Source organism: Urocampus carinirostris, chromosome 1 (genome assembly GCF_059441175.1).
Source record: "Urocampus carinirostris isolate Australia breed hairy pipefish chromosome 1, RoL_Ucar_1.0, whole genome shotgun sequence".
Lineage (NCBI taxonomy): Eukaryota > Metazoa > Chordata > Actinopteri > Syngnathiformes > Syngnathidae > Urocampus > Urocampus carinirostris.
Window position 1 is genome coordinate 70,574,027 of NC_142349.1, and position 27,267 is coordinate 70,601,293.

Below are 27,267 nucleotides of genomic sequence, written 5' to 3' on the forward strand. Positions count from 1 at the left end.
GCCATATATGGCTCTTTTGATGACGGCATCTGGCTCTCTGAAAATTTCTGAACGAAACAAATCAATCAATAATTTTACTAATAATGTTACTTTAGCAAAATAAATAATAATAATAAAGTCAGAAAAAAACATGTCCAAAAAAAATAAATAAATACACACATTTTAATTTATATATATTTTCACCTGCAACTTTTTGTTCAGGCACGCAGCTAAGAGCCAATCTGTTCTCCGGTGAGCGGGAGGGTCCGCTACCCGGAAAGTCTCATTTTAATGGATAATGTACAACAATCTGCACAAGTCATTTTGAAGCAAAGAAGTAATATTTCCTCGTTTTTGGTTAGCTTTTTTATGCAGAGTAAACCCTTCTAATCAAGAAGATGACGAAAAGGAAAAAAGATGAAGATTACCGTACGTTTCAGCAGGAATGGACAGAGCAATTTGCCTTTATTGAGAGAGCAGGTTGTGCAGTGTGTCCTATATGCAATGATAAAATTTCCTCGATGAAACGGTCAAATATAAAGAGATACTTCGACACACGCCATGCCACATTTTCAGCGAAATATCCAGTGGGAGACAAGAGAAAGAAGGCCTGTCAAGAACTACTTTCCACAGTCCAGGCGAGTCAGCAGCAGCTCCGTGTATGGGCCAAACAAGGTGATTTTAACTCTGCTAGCTTTGCTGGTTCTTTAGCAATTGTGAGGAGCGGGAAGCCGTTTACAGATGGCGATTATGCCAAATCATTCATGCTTGATGTGGCCAACGAGCTTTTTGACGACGTTAAGGATAAAGATAAAATAATCAAACGGATAAAAGATATGCCTCTTTCAGCAAGAACTGTGCTGTGATGTCGAATCAAGTGGAGATAAAAACAAGTGAATGACATAAATGCAGCGGAGTTTTTTTTCCCTCGCTTTGGATGAATCAACAGATGTCAGTCATTTATCCCAGTTCAGTATTATTGCACGCAATGTTGACGGTGACTCGCTGCCGTTTTGCCACTAAAAGGGACAACGAGAGGAGAGAATTTATTCAAGTCTTTCATGGAGTTTGCAAATGAAAAGAATCTACCGATGGATAAACTTATTTCTGTGTGTTCCGATGGTGCTCCGTGCATGGTGGGGAAAAACAGAGGATTTGTAGCGCTGCTTCGTGAGCAGGAGAACAGACCCATCCTCAGCTTCCACTGTATTCTACATCAGGAGGCACTTGCTGTATTGACCATGTTTGGATCTACTTATGCATGCGAACAGTCGTTCTCACACCTAAAACACATCAAAACCAACCTGCGATCACGTTTAAAAGATGGAAGCCTAAACGCCTGCATGAAGCTGAACCTCACCACCTATCAATCGGACTACAAAGCCATCAGCAAAACCATGCAACACCAAAAGTCGCATTAATAGTAAGTCAGAAGTACTTTTCTTATTAATAAATACCTTTAATTTTATTTTGAACAACATGTTATAACAGAGTCTTATTATAATATATATATTGTTGGTCTTCTTCGATTTAGAGAAGAAATTGATGACCTGAGGGCCTCAGACAGCGGTGAACAAGCAGAGCGGGCAAGTAAACATAGACGGATATGAATAAAACCTCAGCCTGCAGACCAGTTGATTGTTATAATTATAAATAATTGTTAGTTTTTGTTATTAACTTACAATGTTGTTCAAAATAAATTCTGTCTTATTATACTATAAACTCGTTGATTTTCCTCTTCCATTTAGCTGTTTTTGGTATTAAAATATACATATGGCTCTCCTAGGATTAGATTTTGAAATTTGGGTTTTTTTCGGCTCTTTCAGCAAAAAAGGTTCCCGACCCCTGTATTAAAGACTGTTCAAAGAATTAGTCCCTTTTCTTCTGGGCGGCATGGCGGATAACTGGTTAGCACGTCTGCCTCACAGTTCAGAAGTCCTCGGTCCAAATCCGGGCACTGGATTCCCTGAGTTGAGTGGATTTTCTCCCACGCACCAAAAACATGAACAGCAGGTTGAATGCCAAGTCAAATTGTCCCAAGGTTGTGTGGGCCCTGTGATTGGCTGGAACCCAGTCCAGCATTCCTTGGGTTCCAAGCTAGTGGTTTCCAACTGGAGTTTGGGCCCTAAACCAGGGATTCAAGGCCTTCCTTGGGTGTTCAACTGGGATTTGGCCCCCACCCCAGAGATTTGTCTTTCAAGGGTTTCAAGCTAGGGATTCCAATTGGGATTTGTCCATAGGGATTTAAAGCTGAGCTATGGTTTACAACTGGAGTTTGGGCCTGAAACGGTATTTAAAGCCTTCATAGGGTTTCTAGCCAGGGTTTCAACTATGGTTTACGTACAAAACCAAGGATTTCAAACCTTAATACAAGTTTTGGGCTCAAGACCAGGGATTAAAGCATTTCTAGGGTTCCTATCCAGGATTTCCAACTGGGGTTTGTAATAAGTTATTTCCTATTATAGGTTTTATAAATGCCAAGATTCATACCTCTTAATTTATACATACAGTAATCAGGATTCAAATGGACCGAAAACTTTTGGGATTATCTGAGTATCCGGATTAGCCGATGCCTGGTAATCTCCGACCCCCCCCCCCAGTTTTAAAATGAAAGTCAAATCAGGTTTCTGATGGCGATCAGCGGGTTATACCAGCCATTCCATACTGTTTTGTGGCCAGGCACCCGCTCTGCGTTCTCTCTGCATCTCGCTAAGAAGAGTTTGTGTCCAGCTCCTTACCTCATGCCACTGAAGTGATGCACCTTCCGAACCCTTTGTTCTCTCTCTCACTCTGTCGGCCGGGCTTTTGATCAAGGTGCGACCGCCACTCAAATCAGCCACTTAAATTTCAGGACAGTGAGAAATCAAATTTCCTTGAAAATCACAATGACCCATCAATGGTGAGTTATTTTCAGAACTAGTCTGTGGGATACTTGGATGTGACCCAAAATATAGTACATTTTCCAAATCCATATAGTTGAAGTGCAAAAGTTCAACCTTCAAAACTCAAGGATATATTTTAAAAGGTTTTGGGATTAAAAATATTTTTTTTACTTTGAATTCCAAAATATCCCTTTTTTCGGGGTTAGTATTTCCAATCCAGTTATGTAAATAAGATTTCAAAATAAAAATGCAACAAAATTCTTGAATAAGTTACAAAAAAACCCTGTGAAATTAATTAATTGCCAAAACACTTGAAAGATAAATAAATGAATAAACATTTTTGATACTTTGCAGTAAATATGCATATTATTTTGAAATTCTATTCAGGGTTTGTACACCTTTTTATGGCCAAATTCAAGCACTTTTCAAGGACTTCCAAAGACAGTTTTAAATTTTTTCCAGTACCGTTCAAAGAAGAAATCCACCGCCGATTTAAAGACCGAGAGCTTTCTAAACCTTTCAAACCCTAACTCTAGTCACAACCTTTTCCAACCCTAAAACCGGTTTTAAACTCGTAGCCCAAACCGAAACTCCTTGCCCTACATCGAACTCTAGCTATTACCCAAGCTCTAACTCTGTTTCAAACCGTAACCCTAGCTCGAAAACAATTTTGGAACCCTACATTTGGTTTAGAACCCTAATATGAAGCTCAAACCCTAGTTCCTAACCCTGAACCTACACCTAACCCTAGCTGTAACCCCAGCCCCATTTCAGAACCGTAATACTGAGGAGCCTATTTTATATTCTAACCCTAGCCCCAATCCTATTTTGGAACCATAAAACAAGTTTAAAACCCGTGGCTCACGTCTAGCATCCCTGACGCAAACGTGGAGCTACCCGGCTTCAGCGCTGTTAGGGCAGTCAGAGACACAAAAGCCTGCGGGAAGCGGAGAGGAGGTGGAGTCGCTATCTACGTGAACAGGAGGTGGTGTAACCCTGGGCACAAAGATTTCCATCTGCTTCAGGGACGTCGAACTTTTGGCCTAGCGTGTGACGTCATCCACTCCGCTGTTGCTAAACTACAACACAGCACCCCAAGGCCATCCTGTTAATCTGTTAATAAACAACAAAAGGATACTGCTGGAAGTGTGAATTTCCCCTCTATGAATAAAGTATCTATCTGTGGTATCTATATCTTATCTATGGTATCTATGGCAGGGTTGGGTAGGGTTACTCTAACTTGATTACTTTCAATTACTTTTGGGTGACTCCAATACCAAATATGCTAATAAAAAAAACAAAAGAAACATATGAATAAAATGATGACTCACAACACGTGGTAAGCTTCCTCTCCTGGCTTTGATCTCTTTGATCACCGGCAAAACTAACATAAAATGCGACCAGGGTTGGGTAGGGTTACTTTAACTGGATTACTTTCAATGACTTTTGGATTACTCCAATACTAAATATGCTAATAAAAGACAAAAGAAACTAAATAGGAATAAAATGATGACTCACAACACGTGGTAAGCTTTCTCTCCTGGCTTTGATCTCTTTGATCTCCGGCAAAACTAACATCAAATTCGACAGAAACAAAATGAAAATAAATCCAAACAGCTTGCCAAAATCATTTTTGCCGTTCCGTGTATTCTGTTACTCCCCAAGCCTGCACAAAATTTAGTAATTTTATTCATATCTAGTTTCTTTTGTCTTTTATTAGCATATTTGGTATTGGAGTAATCCAAAAGTCATTGAAAGTAATCCAGTTAAAGTAACCCTACCCAACCCTGATCTATGGTATATATATCTATCCATGGTATCTATCTATCTCTATCAAACCGCTCAATCCTAGCACCTAACCTAAGAAACATGGCAACAAACCCCAGCATTTAGAAGCACTCCACCTAAAACTCTAGCTTTTTTCAATCCTCGAAAACACAAAATTCAATTTCAAGCATTTTCGAGGATTTCAAGAACTCGTAGGGACGACTCATAAAAACCGATCGTTTAGTAGTCCTACCAACTAAAACGGACTCAAATGAAATTCTTCAGGATTACCGTCCCAACTCGAAAAGAAATATCTCCCTGTTTCTAAGCTCCTTGAAACAAAGACAAAAAACAAACCCGCTATACCAATCAGGCAAAGCTTTTTTTACGTTGAACATGAAAATAAGGTATGCCGATACATTACAATGCTAAAAACAACATACAATCAAACGTCCGAGGAAGCCATAGTTGCTATGAGAACAAACTCCAAATGAAAACAAGTTCTTAAAGGGGAACACATTTTGGAAAAGTGGCTACTTTTTTCGAACTGAACCAACTCGTCACTAAATTCCCCCGCCCCCAACTAGTGTTTATTTGAACAACACGATACGAGTGAGGTCTTTTTCCCAACGTAAAAATAAAAGTGAATCAAATCAGTGCAGTTCATTCATTTAAGAGACACTTGAAGTTGTGTAGGCACAAAATAAAAAGCATTACCGTAATTTCCAGACTATTAGGAGCACCCAAAATCAGAGGTCCGGTTATCGACACCGATATATTCGAATTTGACGGCTATCGGTATCAGCATTTTTATTAATTCGAGGGGCCGATTAAATATATTTAAAACTAGGTAATCTTGTATCGTAAGCAGTTGGGCCTTTCCTGTGCTCTTACCAGGGTTGGGTAAGGTTACTTTAACTGGATTACTTTCAATTACTTTTGGATTACTCCAATACCAAATATGCTAATAGAATTTAAGGTACTTTCGAGGATAATTTCCCTTACAGGTACTGGACCATAAGGCGTATGTAATTAAAACTAGAGTAAGCGACGTATACTTACAGACAGGGTTGGGTAGGGTTACTTTAACTGGATTACTTTCAATGACTTTTGGATTACTCCAATACCAAATATGCTAATAAAAGTGAAGGTACTTTCGAGGATAATTTCCCTTACAGGTACTGGACCATAAGGCGTATGTAATTAAAACTAGAGTCATTTTATTCATATCTAGTTTCTTATGTCTTTTATTAGCATATTTGGTATTGGAGTAATCCAAAAGTAATTGAAAGTAATCCAGTTAAAGTAACCCTACCCAACCCTGGCTCTTACTGCTGCTCTCTCCTTGCTACCCACCTTTCCCTTTCCTGATTCCAAACACTGCAGACCAGATTTAAGCCTCTAATAATATTGAGATGTTAAAAAGTCTGCGGCGTTATTGAAAAGCGTGTGTGTGATAGATAGCGTAAAAAGTGTAGTTAACTTGTTTAGGGTATCAAGTGGAGACGAGTAGATTAGCTCTTATAATAACATTAGTTTGTCAATCAAGTGTGTGTGTTTCTGATTGACAGCATAAAAAGCATGCTAAAAATGTTAGGCTCAATGATTAGCTGTTATCATAACATCCGTTCGTCAATCTGGCTTTAAAACGTGAGTGCCCTACCTTTTCACTTCACAAGCTCCGATGCACTTTTTGTTTTAATTTAAGTCATGTTTGTCGTATTGATATATTTTTAAGAGTAAAAAAAAAATCGGGGGGTTATTTACGTTTTTACAGTATGTCACAAAAGGGAGTACACCCCTCACATTTCTGCAAAAACTTCATTATGTTTCATAGAACATCACTGAAGAAACATCGCTTTGATGTAATGAAAATAAGTATGTAGATATAAGCGATGGCTTACTGTAAAAATATCCAGTGGTCTGATGAGACATGGGTGAATTGATTTGCCTTAGATGGTGTGAAGCATGTCTAGCATTGTGTTGGGAATATCATGGTTTGGGGTTGCTTGAGTGCCACTGGAACTGGGGAGTAGCATTTCATTAAGGGAAACACAAACTCAAGTTTGTACTTTGAAATACTGGAGGAATGATCCCCTCCCTCTAGAAACGAGGTCGCAGGGCAATGTTCCGGCCTGACAATAACTCCTAAATACTCTTCTAAGATGACCAAGGTTTTCCTCACGGGGTTAAGGGTAAATGGGACGGCCTGGCCACGCATGTCTCCAGATCTACACCCAATAGATCATCTTTGGGGCACCTTCCTGAGCCGATCTGTGGCGTTTTTCGACTCATCAATCTGTGCACTGATATATTCTGTAAGTATACATCGCTGACTCTAGTTTTCATTGCATACGCCTTATGGTGCAGTACCTGTAAGGGAAATTATCCTCAAAAGTACCTTAACAAAGCAAAAGATTATATCCAGGTGAGGTTTGTATTCTTGCAACAATAGTACCTGCTAACTATTAATCAAGATGGCCTTTGCTTTGGTGCTGGGAAGTCCGGTGAAGAGCTTGCCTCCTTTTTCCAACTCCCTTGACTTCTCAGTGTCCCATTGCACCTTTTGTGTTACAAAGTTTCACTCATAAGACCGACGAACTGGCTGTGCTAGTGAAAAACATCAAAGCGTACAGGAAGTGCTGTGTTTTACGGAAACGTGGCTCACGTCTACAATCCCGGACCCTAACGTGGAGCTACCCGGCTTTAGCGCTGTTAGAGACACAAAAGCGGGAGAGGAGGTGGTGTAACCCTGGGCACAAAGATTTCCATCTGCTGCAGGGACGTAGAACTTTTGGACTAGCGTGTGACGTCATCCACTACGCTGTTGCTAAACTACAACACAGCACCCTGGGGCCATCCTGTTAATCCGTCTATCTATCTATCCATCCATCTTTTCTTACTACTCGTTTATTATGCTTGCACGCCAGCTAGTGACCAGCGTTATTGGCTTCATTGAAACATGTGATTTCTGTCTAAACCAATCAGATTTGTTTCATGTGTTCATGTGATTTCACTTAAGCCAATCAGATGTTTTTGTTTTAAGCCTGTGTTTTCAATAAATGTGTTTCTAGCCATTGAGGGTGTGTGATTCCTTCCTGAGCCAATCTTGGAAGCAGACCGAGGAGAAAGCTCAGTGGCACACCATGGAAAGGCTATCAAAAACCTAATCTCCTACTCAGTGTGTTCTCTTCTTGATCCTGACAATCTCAAGTTTCAACCTCTTACATATGACAAAGCACTATTTTTTTGCGGGGGTGCGCCTTATAGTGCGGAAAATACGGTACATTTCTGTAACACATGCGAATTCAATCCGACGTATAAAACAAAATCTGCAGGAGTGTTAGTCGGCACAAAGCAGAAACTTCTTATTTCGAGAAGGCAAATAAATAGAAAATGAAATATCGATAAATTAAGTTTTCGTCCTTTGCGCGTGCGTCCGGGGTTTTTAGGCTCCCGACCCCTAATAAATAAACCGCCGATCTTTGTGCAGACGCTTCAACGGGAAAGCCTTCGGACCAGTCCTCCCCAATTTTTCCCGAAAACCGGCCTACGGTCCCGGGTCCGTTCCCCTTCATCGATGCGGGGTTCAGATGAACCACTCCTTCTTGCTTTCGTCGATGGTTTCGGTGAAGGCGGGGTCGTTGACGATGATGGCCGCGTCGGCGCAGTCCGCCGACTCCGCCCCCTTTGCTTCGTTTGTGTGGTACGAACCTTTGTGTTGGAACATGTAGCGGATGACCACAACCATGAAGCACAACACCGCGAAGATGACCAGGGCGATGATGCCTGCAAGTAGGGAGAAGAGCCAGACCCCCCAAATAAATCGATTTGGTGAAGAGCCAAGGCCTGGAAAAACCTCTACAATGTTCGTTTTTTTCAACAGTTCCTGGATGTGTGACTCAGTTTCCATATACAGTGGAACCTTGCTAGTTCGCAGTTCCACTTTTGCGGGTTCAGAGCTTCGCGGGTCTAAAAAAATATACCTTACCTTCTCAATAAAAGCATTTATTGACTAGAACAAGCGCGAGCTTATGTCAACTGAGGACACGGTGTGGACACTCTTATTGTGAAGGGGAGGGGGAGGCCCTGACTCCTTCAACTCCTCCCACCTCACCCCCTTCTTCTGTGGCGCTGCTTATCATGGAGGAACTCGGCGACGTAAGTATATTCTCTTCCGTCACATTTCATCTCAAGTTTGACTTTATTATACCAAAAGCGAGCAGTTGTTCGTACTACCTAAACACGGCTAATTGTGTGTGGTTTCGTGTCTTTGTTGTAAAAGCCGTTCGATGCCGCTAGCTAAAGTATGTTGTTATAGTCAGAAGGTAGCTCTTTCACTTTCATTAAAACGAACACAGACCATTTTTTAACTGTTGTTTCCCAAAACGCTTCACAAACACTCGCGGATTTTCAGTTTTCGTGGGTGGTCTCGGTCCCCATTAAACGCGATAACCGAGGGATTACTGTACTGTAGATCAGGGCTCTATGAATGTCACAATTTCACCAGCAGTAGCCCTTTGGCCACCTTGCCCTTCGCTATTTCCAACTTTGCGACTATAAATAAAAAAGGAAAGTGACTACGAGGGCTTCCGCCTACAGAACAAGTATGTTTTCACCAAAATCCAAAACTACTGTCTCTGCCTAATTTGCCTGTTTTCAAAGGATATAATATCAAAATGCACTGCCAGACGAATTATGCTCACTACGACAAGCTAACTGGAACAATTAACAAATGCTGTGAAAGGCTGAAGCGACTGGAAGCTGTTTAACAGCACAGCAGCACGGCGAGTCAAATGAAAACACTACAAAGGCGAACCACGAGGTGGCGACACTCATCGCCAGGCACTGCAAAACTTTTATGGAGGGTGAATTTGTTAAAGACTGTTCAAAGCATGCCAGGCTGAATTGTCGGCTCTCACACATTTTCAGCTACCAAAATCTGTCCTGCTTTCTGAAAATTTTGGACACCCCTACCTTAAACCAAAAACTAAAAGTGCATTAAATAAAATTAGGCTAAGCAGCAACTCGTATGAAGTGAGGCCACTAATCACTCAGCCTTTCAGTGGTTTTTATAATCACACAAACGCTAGATTGACAAACTAATGTTATGATAAGAGCTAATATATCAGTCTCCACCTGAACATGCTTCCCTAAAACAAGTTACCTACACTTTCTAAGGTAACTCTCAATCAACAGACTTTTGAAATCTCATTGTTGGCGCCTTGATTCACTCTCAGCAAGACTGGACTCACGAGTCAGCAGAGCTGCAGTGTGTAGAGCAGGGGTGTCAAGCCCATTTTAACTCGGGGCCACACGATAGAACAAACATTCTGTCGGGGGCCGGACTAGTAGATTAAAGAAAAAGAAAAAGAGAGATAAAGAAATGAGAGAAAGAGGGAGGGTAAAGAAGAGAGAGGGCGGGACAAAGAAAGAGAGGCTCACAGCGTGAGAAACAAAAGAGATAAAAACGGAAGTCGTGCGAGAGGGGGAAAGAAAGGGAGAGGAAGAAAGAAATCCAAAGAGAAATAGAAAGACAGAAGGAGAGAAAAGAAAGCGCGAAGGGTAGGAAGAGAGAAAGAGAAAAGAGAGAAAAGGAAAAAAAATGAAGTTAAAGCAAAAGAAGTTAAAAAAACAGAGAGAGGAGAGCGAGAGAGAGAGACAGAGAGAGAGAAATAAATACAGGTACAATGTCTTTGTTCGAGGCACCTGGCTTTGGCAACATCAAGTTGACATATTTCAACCTGCAGCTTGTTTTTCTCTTGCGCTTCTCTGAGTGTTGTCTCGCGGGCCGGATTCAATCCCCTAGCGGGCCTGATCTGGCCCGCGGGCCGCCTGTTTGACACCTGTGGTGTAGAGTGTCAAGGTGGGCGTTTTGGATGTAAATCTCTCAGAATTCAGTCTAGTGAAAATAACTTGTTTTTATATTCCTAAATACAAAAACAATCTTTCTCACACACACACACATAAAACAAGGTTTCAATAATCAGTCTAATTAGATCTCTTGTACGTTTATCAATCTTATATTCTTTTATTGTGAAGTCGTGCTCATGTGTGTACCGTTTTCACTGACGTATAATAAACCACGCCCCCCGTTTGGGCTCTTTTTTCAACCGACATGAGAGCCTCGTGAGTACTTTTGCAGCTGCTATCACGATGTAGTTTTTAACAATATACGTATTTTATCTGTGTAAATACAGCCACCAAATAGTCTTAATAATGACTATCTTTGACAAGAGTCGTAAAATTTACGCTTCAGTGTCTTCAGAAAGAGCATTAAGACTTATCGTCCCGAGTTGGAGGAGTTGTTCACCGGTATAAGCGACACCGAGGATGAAGATCTGATTCGATTTAGTTTTTGGGAAGTGAAGCTGACAGTTGGGTAAGCATGTTTTTTATGCTAGGTGAAGCTTCAGTATACATTTTATTCTTTATTTTCAATTGCCTTTCAAGATGATATGTATGTTTTTGGTGTTGGATTTTATTGAATACATTTCACCCCCAAAATGCGACTTATACTCCAGGTGCGACTTATATGTGTAAAACTGGAGTGTCATGCCCAATTTCGTTGTCACAATATGTTAACCCATTTTGTAACAATGACAATAAAGGTATATTCTATTCTATTCTATTCTATATGTGTTTTTTCCTTCTTCAGTCTAGGCAATTTTTGGGTGGTGCTACTTTTACTCCAGAGAGACTTAAAGTCCGGAATATACGATACTATAAACTATTTTGTTGTTTTAATAATTTCACTTATGTCATGGTCAGGGGCGGCAGTAGCTCAGGAGGTAGAGCGCTCGTCTTGGGATCAAGGGATCCCAGTTCGAATCCCGGCTCGTCCGTGTTACATGTCGAAGTGTCCTTGGGTAAGACACTGAACCCCTAATATACCCAATAAGCAGGTTAGCGCCTTACATGGCTGCAAGGCCGCAATTGGGAAATGTGGAGCACATTGTAAAGCGCTTTGGGAAGTCATTGACTTGAAAAGCGCTATATAGAATGCAGATCAGTTTATTTCATAAAATGCAGATCATGGTTGCCATGGTGCCCAATTGGACCCGCCCATGTGTGTCACGGTTGCCATGGCGCCCAATTGGCCCCACCCGTGTGGCGCCAGCTGCAGCTTGTTGACAGATTGGCTCCCTGTCAGTATTTAAACTCTGTCCTGTCAGTCCCCTTTGGTCGGTCCGTCTGCGAATCTCTGTTTTTACACGGCAAGCACTTTTTCGCCTGTCCTGTTTGTCTTCCATTACGATCTGTCTTAAGCTCGACCACGTCTGTTCTCCCGTCCCGAATTACAGCCTGTTTTGATCTCGACCACGTCTGTACTCTTGCTCCGAATGACAATTTGTTTTTTGATTTTGATCACGTTTTTTTCCGTTCCCGACATCGCTCGCCACGGAAGTCCCACTTCCGCGTCTGAGCAACCTACTCCCCACGACCAGCGATCTCTGGATCATGTGTGCAATCCTTTCCTTTCTTCCCAATAAAACTGAGAAACGTTACGCGAGTGGGTTCTGTCTCTGTTCTGGTCCTGACAACCTAGGGTGGGGAAATGTTTTTAACCCCTCCCCAACTCAGAACGGATTCATGTTGCATCCAAGGTGGTCTACTGTACAGTGGAACCTCGGTTTTCGAACGCCTCTCAGTTGGAACAAATCGGTGTCCGACCAAAAATTTCGAGAAATTCTTGCTTCGGTGTTCGGTCAAAAAGTCGGAGTTCGAACGCCGGTAATGCGTGGGTGCGCACGCTAGGGTGCCATGCTGAGCGGCGTACGGGTGTTTTAGCCCCTTATTATGCCTCCGAAGAAAGTCAGTGCAAGCAGCAAAGTTGCTACAGGTGAAAAAAGGAAAAGTAGTGCGTGCAACTATTGCATTTAAGAAAGAAATAATAGCAAAATATGAAGGAGGTGCGCGAGCGCCTTCTGCTGACCACCACAAAGGTAAAAAATCCTATTCATAAGATTACGATAACGCGAACGTACGATTAGCCTGGGTTAGCTTTAAGTTTACGTTAAACATTCAGGGTGTTGGAACGGAGCCCAACATTGAGGGTGTTGGAACGGAGCCCCCTTTCCAATGAACCGCTCACCACTTGTTGTGGAGACCCGGGTGCTAAATGACTCGTAAACGACCTGATTTTTTTATTTTTACATGTTTATGTTAGCGTAATCTTTTCGTACTGAAGATTACGATAACGCAAACGTACGATTAGCCTGGGTTACGTTCATGGTAAGCATTCAGGGTGTTGGAACGGATGAAAACGATTTACATTATTTTCAATGGGAAAAATGATTTCGGTGATCGAACAAATCGGTTTTCGAACAGGGTTCTGGAACCGATTATGGTCGAGAACAGAGGTTCCACTGTATTTCCGATTTACCTCCAATGACAGCAGAGTTCCGATTGACGCCGTTACCGCCCGATGATTCCTCGCTGAACGGGAAAACAGCTCCATCTACAGGAAACGAGAATAAGCGGAGTGAGGTGAAAGCGGTGTCGAGAAAAACATGCCCGTGAGCAATGTTCCCTGTAATTTTCCTTACGGCTCTAAGCGTTTACACAAAGTCAGTGAGCAACGCTTGAAACAACAGTGGGCAACGGCAATCCCGAGTGTGGCATCTAAATCATTATCAAACATGTCCAAAAGTTGACATCAAGTTACATTTTGCTGAGTTTCCGGCAATGCAGAATTATTTTTCTCTTTTGAATGAATTGACTCATGTACTATTGCAAAGGTTGTACGGCCTACAAACGTCGTTTGTTCTTACAATTCTTTCACAAGATTTTCATTTCTTTTGATTTCCTGTTATATTTTGTCGCATATTACAATTTTTGGGGGCTTATTTAGTCGGTTGTAAGATACAGAACTGTACTTAATCACATTTTTTAGTGGCAGTACAATGTTGGCAACAAGATTCACTTGATATCATTGGAAATTATTTGAATGCAAAACAAACTTTACTACTACTACTTTCTTTTAAATTCCTTTAAAAAAAATCTCATTGTGTTTATTTTTTCCGAGCTGTTACTTTTTTCTTTTTGTTCTCTATTTACATTTTTCCTACATTACTTTCTTTTCTTTTTTTCTGTCTTTTTCTCTAAATTTTTCCTTCTTTTTTCTCTTCCTTTTTTTTCTTTTTTTCTCAGCTTTTCACTCCTTTTTCATTTTGGTATTTGTTTCTTTTTTGTTCTATTCCCCCCTTCTTTTAAGTCATTTTGTGCATAATTTTACACAATATTTGGTCATGTTGGGATGAAAGAAGCAAAAACAACCTGAAGAGCCGTTAAGGACCCGAAAGAGCCGGTTCCTTTTAGTGAGCCGAGCCGAAGAATCCGGTTCCCCGACAAACTCTACTAACTTTACTCAACTTCGTTCTTTTTCGACTCGACTTCAAAATACCGCATGTAGGACACAACGTCAGGGGAACCCGTGTATTTTTACCTTCATGCACTGTAACTTTGACTTAAGTCGCTTCTTAATTCGTGATTTTGAGCCCTGATTTTTGTGCGCTGGCTAGATTTTCTTGTGCGCAGAGAATGTGCGAGCCTACCGGTTTCCATGTGCCAGGGGTCCTTCACCGCCAAGGGGGAGATAGTCAAGGGAGAAGCTCCACAGTTGGAGGGGACCAAAATCCCGTGAGTGCTGACGGCCGCCGATTGGCCGGATCGCAGGGCCGCTTTGAGTGGCGCTACGTTGTTCAGCTGGACTCTTGACAGGCAACCCACAAAGCCCGGCGTGTTGTAGCGCTCGATCAGGATGGGGTCGATCTGTCCTGTTTCTAAAAGAGCAAGACACATCGTTTGGGTGTTTATTTGGGTAGTATGTGAGACCTAACTCCTAACTCAACACAATTGGAAAAAGGGCGTTTTGGGTGAGCAAATTGATCCAAATAGTGATATTATTGATACCAAGTACCGTAAATTCCGGACTATAAGCCGCTACTTTTTTCCCTAACTTTCAACCCTGCGGCTTATTCAGTGATGCGGCCATTTTATGTCATTTTTCTAAAGGCCGCTAGCGGCGCTCGAGTGTTGCTACCATTAACTGCCCTGTCAAAGCTATATTATTATTATTAAAGCTTTGAAAACTCTCTCGGTGTACCGTCTTTCTTTGTAAATATGTGTAACCCATGTATAATATGTATTTGCAACTGTATATTTTTGTAATGTATTTATTTGTATTTATTTTAGACACATATGTTTTGCACGGGTGAATGAAAAAGGAGGGGCGGAACAAACACGGGGTGCCGAGTTTAAGTGGGGACCGCTAAAGGTGAGGGACAGACAAAAAAACAAGGTGAAGAGGGGGATAAAAAGTTGGTTAAAGAAAAACGAGTTGCGTGAGTAAATGTGCTCATCTGATATATTTTTCCCACCCTTACCTTCGGAAATATACACTTTTTTCCTTGGATTACTTTCAACGGGACCCGGACTCCGCAGGTCTGCATCAAACCATAAGTACGGTATCATTTTCCTTTCATTTTGCCGGCTGTGATTTTTGGACTGTGGACCTTAATGAAGGACATTTAGTTTCAATCGCGGGACTTGAAGTTGGGTTTGGGTTAATTTTGTGTTAGTGTTACATTTTTTAATGTGGGCGCATGCGGCTTATATACAGGTGCGGCTTGTGTATGGACAAAATCGGTTTTCCTCTTAAAATGTGGTGGGTGCGGCTTATAATCAGGTGCGCTTTATAGTCCGGAATTTACGGTATTTGGATCTAACCTTTACTTCACCCCATGTAAAGTAGGCTTAAACGTATTTGCTCAAAAGTGTGTATTTTTAATCAGATTGTATCCTGTTTCTTTGTTTAAAAGTGTTGGAACTCTCCCAGGGGGGAGGGGCAGAGGGAGTTTCTTTTCCTGTTTCTTTGTCTATTTCAATAAAATACAGCACAGAGGGGGGAGGGTTTTAGAAGGGGTGCGGCCGGCAAGACGAAAGGAACCTTCTCCAACTGCAGTTGTCTAGAAAACTCAAAAAGTCTTTGCCTGAATTTCCTCCTGCGATTAGTCAATATTTTATTAGCTCTCCCACATGTAAATGGTCGCTTTAGACCCGACACCCCCTGCACCAATTTCTCCAAATGATGACTCACAACACGTGGTAAGCTTTCTCTCCTGGCTTTGATCTCCGGCAAAACGAACATAAAATGCGACAGAAACAAAATGAAAATCAATCCAAACAGCTTGCCAACATCATTTTTGCCGTTCCATGTATTCCGTTACTCCCCAAGCCTGCACAAAATTTAGTCATTTTATTCATATTTAGTTTCTTTTGTCTTTTATTAGCATATTTGGTATTGGAGTAATCCAAAAGTAATTGAAAGTAATCCAGTTCAAGTAACCCTACCCAACCCTGCTTATAACACTACTTCTTACCTGGCCTGCCACTGCACCCTGCCTGTCAGGCAGAAGAGAGGGCCAAATCGACACACACACCCTTATCAGAAGCTAGAAATAGCATAGGCAAACAGGAAGTGCAGCGCGGTGTGGATTTTTTTTTTTCAACAACAGAAAAAACTAAGGCAAATTTCCATAATCATGTGAAAAAGTACCTCCTACAGAGAGAAACCAATAATATTACCATGTTACTGTTCCTGAACAAAAACCTATATAGTCACTATGGCAACAGAGACAAAAGAGCTTGTTTGTTACATTGGTGATTTTTTTGGTCCGACTCTCTTGACTTTTGGATTTGGAATTGAATTGATTTATTCTTCATTGTCATTGATATCATTGTATGGCGCATTGTGTTCTGATAGACAACAGAGACAGATTAGTCTGTCTGTGTGCTCGACTGTGACGGGCTAGTAGGACTGTCCGTGTGCACATCTCTGATTGGCTGGTGAAGGCTGTCAATCAAACAGTGGGCGGGAACTGCCTCCGTAAACAAACCGAGAAGCATAGTGATCGCTGGCTTTTAGCAGTTTTTTACATTGAAAAAATATTAATCCATTCAATTGGACTCAGAGCGCAACAAAATTGTGATCACCAGCAGGTGCTGCGTGGATTGTTATCACGTCCGGGTATCGACTGAGACGACGTCGGGAGAGAAAGCAATAGCGAGGCTCCAGGTCCGGCTTATTGCTACGGCTAGGCTAACAACTCGCTACGGAACCTGTATCTTGCCAACGCCAAGTCAATTAGCCATTCAACAGAGACCTACTGTTACAATTCGTGGGAAACCGCTACAGTTTTATTCTAATCATCGCGGAGATCTGGCTCTATGAATGTTATTTTGTCACAGTCATGTACTCTCAGTCGGTAATGAAGTCTCCAAGTAAGTTTTTAATGAAAGTGCAATGCTACTTTGCCGATTTTCACTTCCTGGGACCCAAACTGGAGGGGAAATTAGGTCGAGGAGTGATTATGATAAGTGATTATAATAATAACAATATTCTATATTATTATTATTAGATTAACTTATATAACATATGTTGTAGATGTATGTGTTTAGGAGCAAAGCATTTAAAAAAATCAGTTTTGTTGGTAAAATGTTTGATAGGAAAAGGCAGAGTGGAAAACATTCAGAGACACAGTTTAAGCCACAGGTGTCAAACAGGCGGCCCGCGGGCCAGATCAGGCCCACTAAGGGATTGAATCCGGCCCGCGAGACAACACTCAGAGAAGCGCAAGAGAAAAACAAGCTGCAGGTTGAAATATGTCAACTTAATGTTGCCAAAGCCAGGTTCCTCTCCCAAAGACACTGTACTTTCTCCCACTCTTTGTCTCTGTCTCTTTCACTCTCTGTGTCTCTCTTTTTCTCTTCATTTGTTGCTCTTTGTCTCCTTCTCTCTCTGTGTCTTTTTAACTTCTTTTGCTCTAACTTCCTTTTTTCCTTTTTCTCTCTTTTCTCTTTCTCTCTTCCTGCACTTCGCGCTCTCTTCTCTCTTTTCTCTCCTTCTGTCTTTCTATTTCTCTTTGGATTTCTTTCTCCCTCTGCCTTTCTTTCCCCCTCTCTCACGACTTATATTTTTATCTTTTGTTTCTCACGCTCTTTCCCTCTTTCTCTTTTTCTTCCTTTGTCCCGCCCTCTCTCCTTTTCCCTCCCTCTTTCTCTTATTTCTTTATCCCTCTTTTTCTTTCTCTTTAATCTACTCGTCCGGCCCCCGACAGAATGTTTGTCCTATCGCGTGGCCCCCAAGGTAAAATGAGTTTGACACCCCTGGTTTAAGCTAACAAGGTATAATCAAAATTTTGTCAATCTCTGAGCTTGACCGCTATGTATTTCTTACAGTTAAACATATTAGGGTTGTAAATTGCAATAAGTCGGAAAAACATGAAACCTAGGATTTATTTTTCCCAAAACAATGACACCAAAACAATTCTGAAAAAAAAGAAAAAGAAAATTTTTAAAAATTCATCCAATTGAAATTGTCTCTCTTTGCATATACACACACTCCCTTTTTGCTACACAACCAACATAAAAAGCTCATGATTTAAGATGAAAATGTCCAGACAAAATCAGGGCACACAGTAAGATGCATCAGTAAACTTACCGAAAACCTTTCCAAGAAAAAGACTTTTGATCAAGTTGAATTCGGTATCGGACGTCTCGGGTAAGAAATAAGTGGACGCCGGGTAGTGGTCCAACTGGAAAATATCGAAGATGAAATGAGAAAGTGTTAGAATAGGCTTCTATATAATCATGTGAGCTGCCCTGCGATTGGCTGGCAAGCAGTTCAGGGTGTCCCCTGCCCACTGCCCGAAGATAGCTGGGATGGGCTCTAGCACCCCCGAGACCCTACTGTGGATAAGCGGTGCAGCTAATGGATGGATGGATAATCATGTGAGCTCGCGTTGTCTTGCTAAAATCTTTCTACTGTCATGACAAGGATCACGGCATCCATTCAAATTTTATTTTGAAGGATTTACACATCTGTGCGGAGTTTGTATGTTCTCCCCGTGCTTGCGTGGGTTTCCTCCGGGCACTCCGGTTTCCTCCCACGTTCCAAAAACATGCATTTCAGGTGGATTGGCCGGTCCAAATTGTCCCTAGGTGTGAATGAGCGAATGAGTTGTCTGTCCCTGTGTGCCCTGCGATTGGCTGGCAACCAGTTCAGGGTGTCCCCTGCCCACTGCCCGGAGATGGCTGGGATGGGCTCCAGCACCCCCGCGACCCTAATGAGGATAAGCGGTACGGCTGATGAGATGAGATGAGATGATTTACACATGTGATCAACAATATAAGGTGCAGTATGTAGGAAAAGTGAGTACACCCTTCATATTTCTGCAGAATCATAGTGTTTAGTAGAACAACAATCGATTTGACAAAATGAAAGGTAGTCTGTGCAAAGCTATGATAGCAAAGAACATTTATTTTAACCCTCAAAACATTCAAAATATATTCATCAATAACGAAACGTGAGTGCACCCTAAAGTGAAAGTTCCTGAAGTGTATGGTCTGATCACCCCCCCCCACCTCTTCAACCTCAGCAGCAATTCTGACAGTATTCCTGTCCCTAGCTTTCTTAGATAGCATTTCAATGTGATGCTGTGTAGGTTAACTCAGCTTTATGGGACATCCAACGCAAGTTGTGAGTGCATCCTGATTTTTTTTAAAAGCTGGAGGATCTTGACAACTGGACAGCAGCTCAACTTCAGGATGTCGGCAATCATTTTGTAGCCTTGGGCAGCCTTGTGTAGTGCCACAATTGATTGTTTTAAGGTCCCCAGAGAGTTTCTTGCCATGGTGTGTCATATTGGGAGTTTCAGTGACCAGTAAACACATCGCGGCACCTATTTACTCACAGCAAAACAGACTATGTAGATTAGAGCCGAAATGGGCGAGAAAAATACGAGTCAGAGGCAGTTGGCGGCAAAGGAGCGGGCACGGGTGCATCACGTCGGTAATCATGACAGTTTACAGTAATTTATTGATCTAAGTCCAAACTAGCAGATAACTACTAATGCCAAAAAACTCTTCTGCTACATCCATGAAGCCTTTTTATTTCTATGTTCTTTATACAATGATAAATTAGTTTTTGACTCCATATTTTTTTTAGTTTAAACAAATATAAATCTTTTTAATATGTTCACATTTTTAAGACTTTTAAAAAATGGATTTAAGACATTTTAATGCCAATTAGGGCCTTACTTTTCGCCTTTTAAGACTTTGAGGGAGCAGCACGGCCGGGCAGTGGTTAGCGCGTGTGCGCCACAGTTCTGAGGTCATGAGATCGAACCTCCTGTGTGGAGTTTGCATGTTCTCCTCGTGCAAAAACATGCATGTTAGGTTAATTGGCTGGTCCAAATTGTCCCTAGCTGTGAATGAGCGAGCGGATGGTAGGTCCCTGTGTGCCCTGCGACTGGCTGACAACCAGTTCAGGGTGTCCCCAGCCCACTGCCCGAAAATAGCTGGAATGGGCTCCAGCACCCCCGCAACCCTACTGAGGATAAGCGGTGCAGATAATTGATGGATGGATGGATCCACGGGAACCCTGCATAGAGTTATTTTTCTCAGTGAGCCGAGCGCAAAGAACTCCCTCGACTCGTCTGATAACATGTCCTCTTGGATTGCGACAGTAGGGGGCAGTAACGCTTCACATGACACCTTTATTTAAAAGCGTGGTCTTTTGAGGCAAACTGCCAGCAAACACGAGAATGGAAATAATTTCGAGCATTTTCAATCGTTTTCCTGACCTTGAAAACACCACAGTCAAATGCAAGGATTTCAAGCACCCGTACAAACCCTGAATATGTGACTATGGTCCTAACTTGGCGCAACATGATAGGAATCCCCAAATCCTTGATCAGGGTTGGGTAGGGTTACTTTAACTGGATTACATTCAATGACTTTTGGATTACTCCAATACCAAATATGCTAATAAAAGACAAAAGAAACTAAATATAAATCAAATGATGACTCACAACACATGGTAAGCTTTCTCTCCTAGCTTTGATCTCTTTGATCTCCGGCAAAACTAACATCAAATGCGACTAGGGTTGGGTAGGGTTACTTTAACTGGATTATTTTCAATTACTTTTGGATGACTCCAATACCAAATATGCTAATAAAAGACAAAAGAAACTAAATATGAATACAATTATGACTCACAACACGTGGTAAGCTTTCTCTCCTGGCTCTGATCTCTTTGATCTCCGCCAAAACTAACATAAAATGCGACCAGGGTTGGGTAGGGTTACTTTAACTGGATTACTTTCAGATACTTTTGGATTTCTCCAACACCAAATATGCTAATAAAAGACAAAAGAAACTAAATATGAATACAATTTTGACTCACAACACGTGGTAAGCTTTCTCTCCTGGCTTTGATCTCTTTGATCTCCGGCAAAACGAACATCAAATGCGACAGAAACAAAATGAAAATCAATCCAAACATCATTTTTGCCTTTCCATGTGTTCCGTTACTCCCCAAGCCTGCACGAAATTGAGTCATTTTATTCATATTTAGTTTCTTTAGTCTTTTATCAGCATATTTGGTATTGGAGTAATCCAAAAGTCATTGAAAGTAATCCAGTTAAAGTAACCCTACCCAACCAAGTCCTTGATTTGGATTCAACGAAGAGAAAGTGAAGGACTGTTTACTTCACTGACCTGCAATCGTATTTCCCGATGGTGTCTGGTGACGTTGACAGTGTGAGGCTGCCCGTTAGCCATGTTGCGATGGTCAATATCGATAGTGAAAGGTTCGGAGAGACCGCCCAACCTGTAGCGGATCTGGAGGGTTCCTGGAAACACAAGGGCAACAATTTCAAGCTTTACAATCTTACAACTGTCAAATTTTGAAGGGTACAGTCATACCTGTCAACCTGTACGTTTTTGCCGTACAAAGTACGTTAATTATGCGGTGTTCCCGTTTGCCCGGGGACGAATCGTCTCAAATCAACGCGCGAACCCGGGACGCAACTTTTTTGACACAAAATGGTCATTATTACCCGATTACTTTTATTTTTAACAAAGATTTACCGCACTCCAAACTTTTCCTCAGGCAAATCCGCCATTGTTGTTTTGGTCTCGCGAGTTTTCGTCTGCACACCGATTTCGGCAAACGAGATCTCGTTGCTTCGAGATTACCGTATTTTCCGCACTATAAGGCGCACCTAAAAGCCTTTATTTTTTTCAAAAGCTGACCATGCGCCTTATAATACAGTGCGCCTTATTTATGGATCAAAATTAATTCGCAAAGTCTTCCAACTAACTTGCAGCCGCCGACTAGATTTTCCCCCGAACGCCAAGCAGTCCGCGGTGTATGCTGGGATTTATTTACCGGTGTTTCATTGGCTAACCAATGTGTCAATCATCATTTGAATCGATCACTATTGGCTAGTTATTCGGAGGTCAAGGGGCGGATCCTTTTTGTCATTTACAGGCTGGCATTGGCTTGAACAACAAAACAAAGCCTGCAATTGGCCGAAAAAGATGAATGCGTATAGCACGTGGCTGACGGCATACAGAAAGCATTTTTTTACTATTTTGTATTTGTAAATATTTTATCCTCCTGGGTTTACTAAACTTACGGATATAAGAGGACCACGGCTGCTCATTATTATGAGCACAACGACTTTGGTGAGCTACTCTGGCTATATGTATTATCCCTGTGTCTTGTTTCAGACTGAACTCGATGTTTCTGTGATAAGCGGTGCAGATAATGGATGGAATGGAGTGTCTATTTTTAAATTCAACTCAATTCCAAGTGTTTATTGTCATATGCACAGTAAAGTTGCGAGCGAAAAAGAAAATAGAAACTAAGGAATGGTTGGCATTTCTTGAATCCCAAGACTTTAACCTTCCGAATGATATTTGAAATGACGCATTTAAGTGACATCGTACGGACACCGCATCCGCACGTGTCTACGACACGTATTTGCTTCTTTGCAAGCTTTGGGAATGTTAAGGGGGTAATCAGTTGGACTGAATCATCTGACTGTTTTGTCGACGTTCCCATTGTAGCGCCTTATAATCCGGTGCGTCTTATGTATGTCAAAAATAGGACCAAAAACTTTTTTTTCGGGGTGCGCCCTATAACCCAGTGCGCCTTATAGTGCGGAAAATACGGTACGTCATTGTTGTGGTGCTTGTCCGCGAGGGAAGGTTAAGTCCGTCTTTTTTTTTAGAGAACCGGCTTTTTTGGCTGAACTCATTAAAGAGAGCCGGCTATCAAACGGCTCACTTGCTTTCATGATTGATATTACGAATTATGTTGTATAAAGAAGTTAGGAAAAAAAGGAAGTATAAAAGGAGAAAATGAAAAAAAGACAGGTTTGTGGTTATCCCTTTGATCGGTATATTACCAACAATAATTTGATGCAGAAACTAAATATGAATCAAATGACTAAATTTTGTGCAGGCTTGGGGAGTAACGGAACACATGGAACGGCAAAAATGATGTTGGCAAACTGTTTGGATTTATTTTCATTTTGTTTCTGTCGCATTTGATGTTAGTTTTGCCGGAGATCAAAGAGATCAAAGCCAGGAGAGAAAGCTTACCACGTGTTGTGAGTCATCATTTGATTCATATTTAGTTTCTTTTGTCTTTTATCAGTATATTTGGTATTGGAGTAATCCAAAAGTCATTGAAAGTAATCAAATTAAAGTAACCCTACCCAACCCTGGAGATGATAACCTCACCGTTATGCCTGAGGACAACTGCCAGGTAGTCCTGCGTCCTGGAACTGATGTAGACCAGGATGCTGGGAGCGCTGGAAGTGCTGAAGCTGAAAATGAGCTCCTCGTGAGTCAAGTTGGCCCCGACAGGAAGGACCACGCCCGACGCGCTTTTCCCCTCCTGGACAACAGAGGGGGCTGTTTCCTGCAGGAAGTCGTAGCGCACCAGGGTCCCGGTTTCGAAGTAGGCGCCCACGTCTATTGTGGAAAGAAGGTCAAGTGGACAGTGAAGGTATTGCGACCTGCCTGAAGGACGTTCTGCCTACCTTCTGTGCAGAAAGGTCCATCAAAGGCCGTGAGCGAGCAGTCGCATGAGTATTTGTTGTACTGCTCCACACACTTGCCTCCATTTTTGCAATTGAGGCCAAAACTGCTGCAGTGGCCCTGGCAGCCTGGATTCACTCCTGGCGTCACCTTGGCCTTCTCCTCAAGGTCATAAGTTAAACCGTTGATCTTCAGGGCTCGCATGCAGCCCAGAAATCCCCTCTGGCCTCCTGAGGCACCTGGAAAACCGAACGACAACCGGAGAACCAGGATTACTCAGAGCAGGGATGTAAAGGGAGCCAGCAGCAATGTTCCCTCTAAACTTTCTCAGCGCACAAAAATGAGGGCTCAAAATTGCTAATTAAGAAGCGACTTGAGTCAAAGTTACAGTGCATGAATTTAAAAAGACACGGGTTCCCCTGACGTTGTGTTCTAAATGCAATATTTTGAAGTAGAACAAAGTTGAGTAAAGTCAGTAGAGTTTTTCGAGAACCGGCTTCTTCGGCTCGGCTCACTAAAAGGAAACGGCTCTTTCAGGTCCTAAACGGCTCTTCCGGTTGTTTTTGCTTCTTTCATCCCAACATGACCAAATATTATGTAAAATTATGCACAAAATGACTTAAAGGAAGGAGGGAATAGAACAAAAAAAGAAAAAAATACCAAAATGAAAAAGTAGTGAAAAGCTGAGAAAAAAAGAAACAAAAGGAAGAGAAAAAATTGCTAATTAAGAAGCGAATTAAGTCGAAGTTACAGTGCATGAAGGCAAAAAGACACGGGTTTCCCTGACGCTGTGTTCTAAATGCGGTATTTTGAAGTAGAACGAAGTTGAGTAAAGTCAGTAGAGTTTTTCGAGAACCGGCTTCTTCGGCTCGGCTCACTAAAAGGAAACGGCTCTTTCAGGTCCTAAACGGCTCTTTTGGTTGTTTTTGCTTCTTTCATCTCAACATGACCAAATATTATGTACAATTATGAACAAAATGACTTAAAGAAAGGAGGGAATAGAACAAAAAAGAAAAAAATACCAAAATGAAAAAGCAGTGAAAAGCTGAGAAAAAAAGAAACAAAAGGAAGAGAAAAATTTGCTAATTAAGAAGCGAATTAAGTCGAAGTTACAGTGCATAAATTTAAAACGACACGTATTTCCCTGACGTTGTGTTCTAAATGCGGTATTTTAAAGTAGAACAAAGTTGAGTAAAGGCAATAGAGTTTTTCGAGAACCGGCTTCTTCGGCTCAGCTCACTAAAAGGAAACGAACGAACGCAATTGGGTCCCGTCTCCGTTCCTGGTTCGTGACAGTTTTCAGAGAGCTAGTAAAGTTTCATTCGAATTTATAACAAATAGTCTTTGTTTCTTTTTGCATTATTATAAAAGTCTTACGCTAACCGTTAAGCTTTTACTGCAAATGAATATTGTTGTAGAAAATAAACTTGCATTTGTAGAATAGATTTGCATACATTTAGAAAGAAATGTAGAAAGACTTGCTTACAGTTGGGAGAAATGTTGTTTGAATCTCGGGAAGGTCTCGGCGGACGAATTAGTATAAACAATCCTCCTTAAGGGAGGACAACAGATAACGGCAAAGGGCAAGGTGACATAAACTGCCATAAACTTAAAAACACTTCCAAATAAGGACGGAACCCTGGGCATGTACGCCTTCAGGCGTGAAAAGGGACGGGGCCAAACCGGGTACACGTGCTATGTTGAAAACTATAAAGACACACGCATATCTGTGATTCGCTGAGTCTCTTGTTGAAATTGTGTATCAATAAAAAAGAACTCCCTCTTACGTCATTTGGTTCCTGCATTTCTTTGAACACGTATGAGACGATTCAACAAATTGGTCTTATCTTCATCAATATCTGCTCCAAATATCGGTTATCGGCCTCCTCTTAATACCATTCATCGATATCGGAACTCGAAAACCCAGATCCTCACTGTTATTAGCGAGCCAATGTCACGGTTGCCATGGCGCCCAATCAGCCCCGCCCATGGACACCAGTTGAAGCTCATTGACAGATTGCTCCCTGCCACTACTTAAACGCTGTCCTGTGAGTCGCCGTTTGTCGGAGCGTCTGCGAAACTCTGTTTTAACACGTCAAGCCCTGATAATCTCCGTTTTTCCTGTGTTTTTGCTCTTGTTTTGCCAAGCCCTGTGAAACTCCGTTTTTTTGTCTGTTTTTGCTCTTGTTTTGTTCTCACCCCGATCTGTTTGATTTTGACCACTTCCGCCTTCCGAGCAATCGACTCCCTGCGAACAACGCTCCTTTCTCTTCTCCCCGATAAACTGTGAGTAACGTTCCGCGAGTGGGTTCTGCTTCCTGTCCTGGTCCTGACAGCCAATGATAAATGAACTCCATGACGGCGAAAGTTCACTGTATGTAGCATTTTTCTGAAACGGCGGCGCAGTGGTTAGCGCATGTGCGGCACAGTTCAAGTCATGGGAACCTTTTGCGCGGGTTCAAATCCAGCTCCAGACTTCCTGTGTGGAGTTTGTATGTTCTCCCCGTGCTTGCGTGGGTTTCCTCCGGGCACTCCGGTTTCCTCCCACATTCCAAAAAACATGCATTTCAGGTGAATTGGCCGGTCCAAATTGTCCCTAGGTGTGAATGAGCGAGAGAGTTGTCTGTCCCTGTGTGCCCTGCGATTGGCTGGCAACCAGTTCAGGGTGTCCCCTGCCCACTGCCCGATGATTGCTGGGATGGGCTCCAGCACCCCCGCGACCCTACTGAGGATGAGCGGTGCAGCTAATGAGATGAGATGAAGAAATGAAATGTATTCTTACCAATGTAAAGGTCATCGTACAACTCCAGCTTGGAGTGTCCCTGCGGAGGTGGGAGCCTGAGATCTCGATAATGGCCGTTCAGTTTCAGCACCGCCTCTTTGACGTTCTTCTGAGCCTCCACCCGGTGCCACTGGTCATTATTCAAAGACACCGGCGAGTGCACCACAATCTCCAGACGCTCGCTGCCCACGTCGAAGGAGAAGGAAACGGAAGATCCTCCTGTGAATTCAACAAAGTAAGGTTTTTAGTGCGACTTGCGACTTTATAGAGCCGTGATCACCAACGTGGTCCTGCAGTTTTGGAAATAGCTTCCTGCTTTTTCCACTGGAATTCCTTGGAGATTTGATTCGTAACTGGCATGAAGAATCATAGACAATAGCAGTGTTTTAAACAATCTAATGTCCCCTGTGGTGTTCCACAGGGCTCTGTACTTGGTCCCCTTTCTTTTTAGTATTTATATTAGGGGTGTCAAACAGGTGGCCCGCGGGCCGGATCAGGCCCGCTAAGGGATTGAATCTGGCCCGCGAGACAACACTCAGAGAAGCGCAAGAGACAAACAAGCTGCAGGTTGAAATATGTCCACTTGTTGCGATAGCCAGGTGCCTCTCACAAAGACGATGTACTTGTATCTCTCTCTCTCCCTCTCTCTTTTTCCTCCCTTTTTCCTCTCACTCTCTCTCTGTCGCTCTTTTTCTCTTTGTGTTTCTCTTTGTCTCTTTGTCCCTCTGTGTCATTTTACCTTCTCTTGCTCTCTTCCTCTTTTCATTTTCTCTCTCTTCTCTCTTTCTCTCTCTCTTGCTTTTCTCTTCTCTCACCCCTTTGTCATTCTCTCCTTCTCTCTTTCTATTTCTCTTGGGATTTATTTATCTCTTTTTCTTTCTTTCCCCCTCTCACCATTTCTCTTTTTATTTCTTTTGTTTCTAGTGTTTTCTCTCTCTCTCTCTGTCTTGCTCTCTCTCT

General features: G+C 42.1%; 1 protein-coding gene across 1 annotated transcript in view; it reads right to left on the bottom strand.

Annotated features, from left to right (window-relative positions):
- Nucleotides 1-7,361: 7,361 nt before the first annotated feature.
- cntnap2b (contactin associated protein 2b) overlaps nt 7,362-27,267 on the bottom strand; it is a 59,549-nt gene continuing 39,643 nt past the window's right edge. The window contains exons 18-25 of the mRNA XM_088350008.1: nt 26,308-26,526; nt 23,528-23,764; nt 23,226-23,459; nt 21,192-21,325; nt 18,133-18,226; nt 14,186-14,413; nt 13,015-13,089; nt 7,362-8,417 (exon numbers count right to left, since the gene is read on the bottom strand). Coding sequence (XP_088206134.1) covers nt 8,218-8,417; nt 13,015-13,089; nt 14,186-14,413; nt 18,133-18,226; nt 21,192-21,325; nt 23,226-23,459; nt 23,528-23,764; nt 26,308-26,526 — 1,421 coding nt within the window. The 3' untranslated portion in view covers nt 7,362-8,217. The remainder of the gene's footprint in view (nt 8,418-13,014; nt 13,090-14,185; nt 14,414-18,132; nt 18,227-21,191; nt 21,326-23,225; nt 23,460-23,527; nt 23,765-26,307; nt 26,527-27,267) is intronic.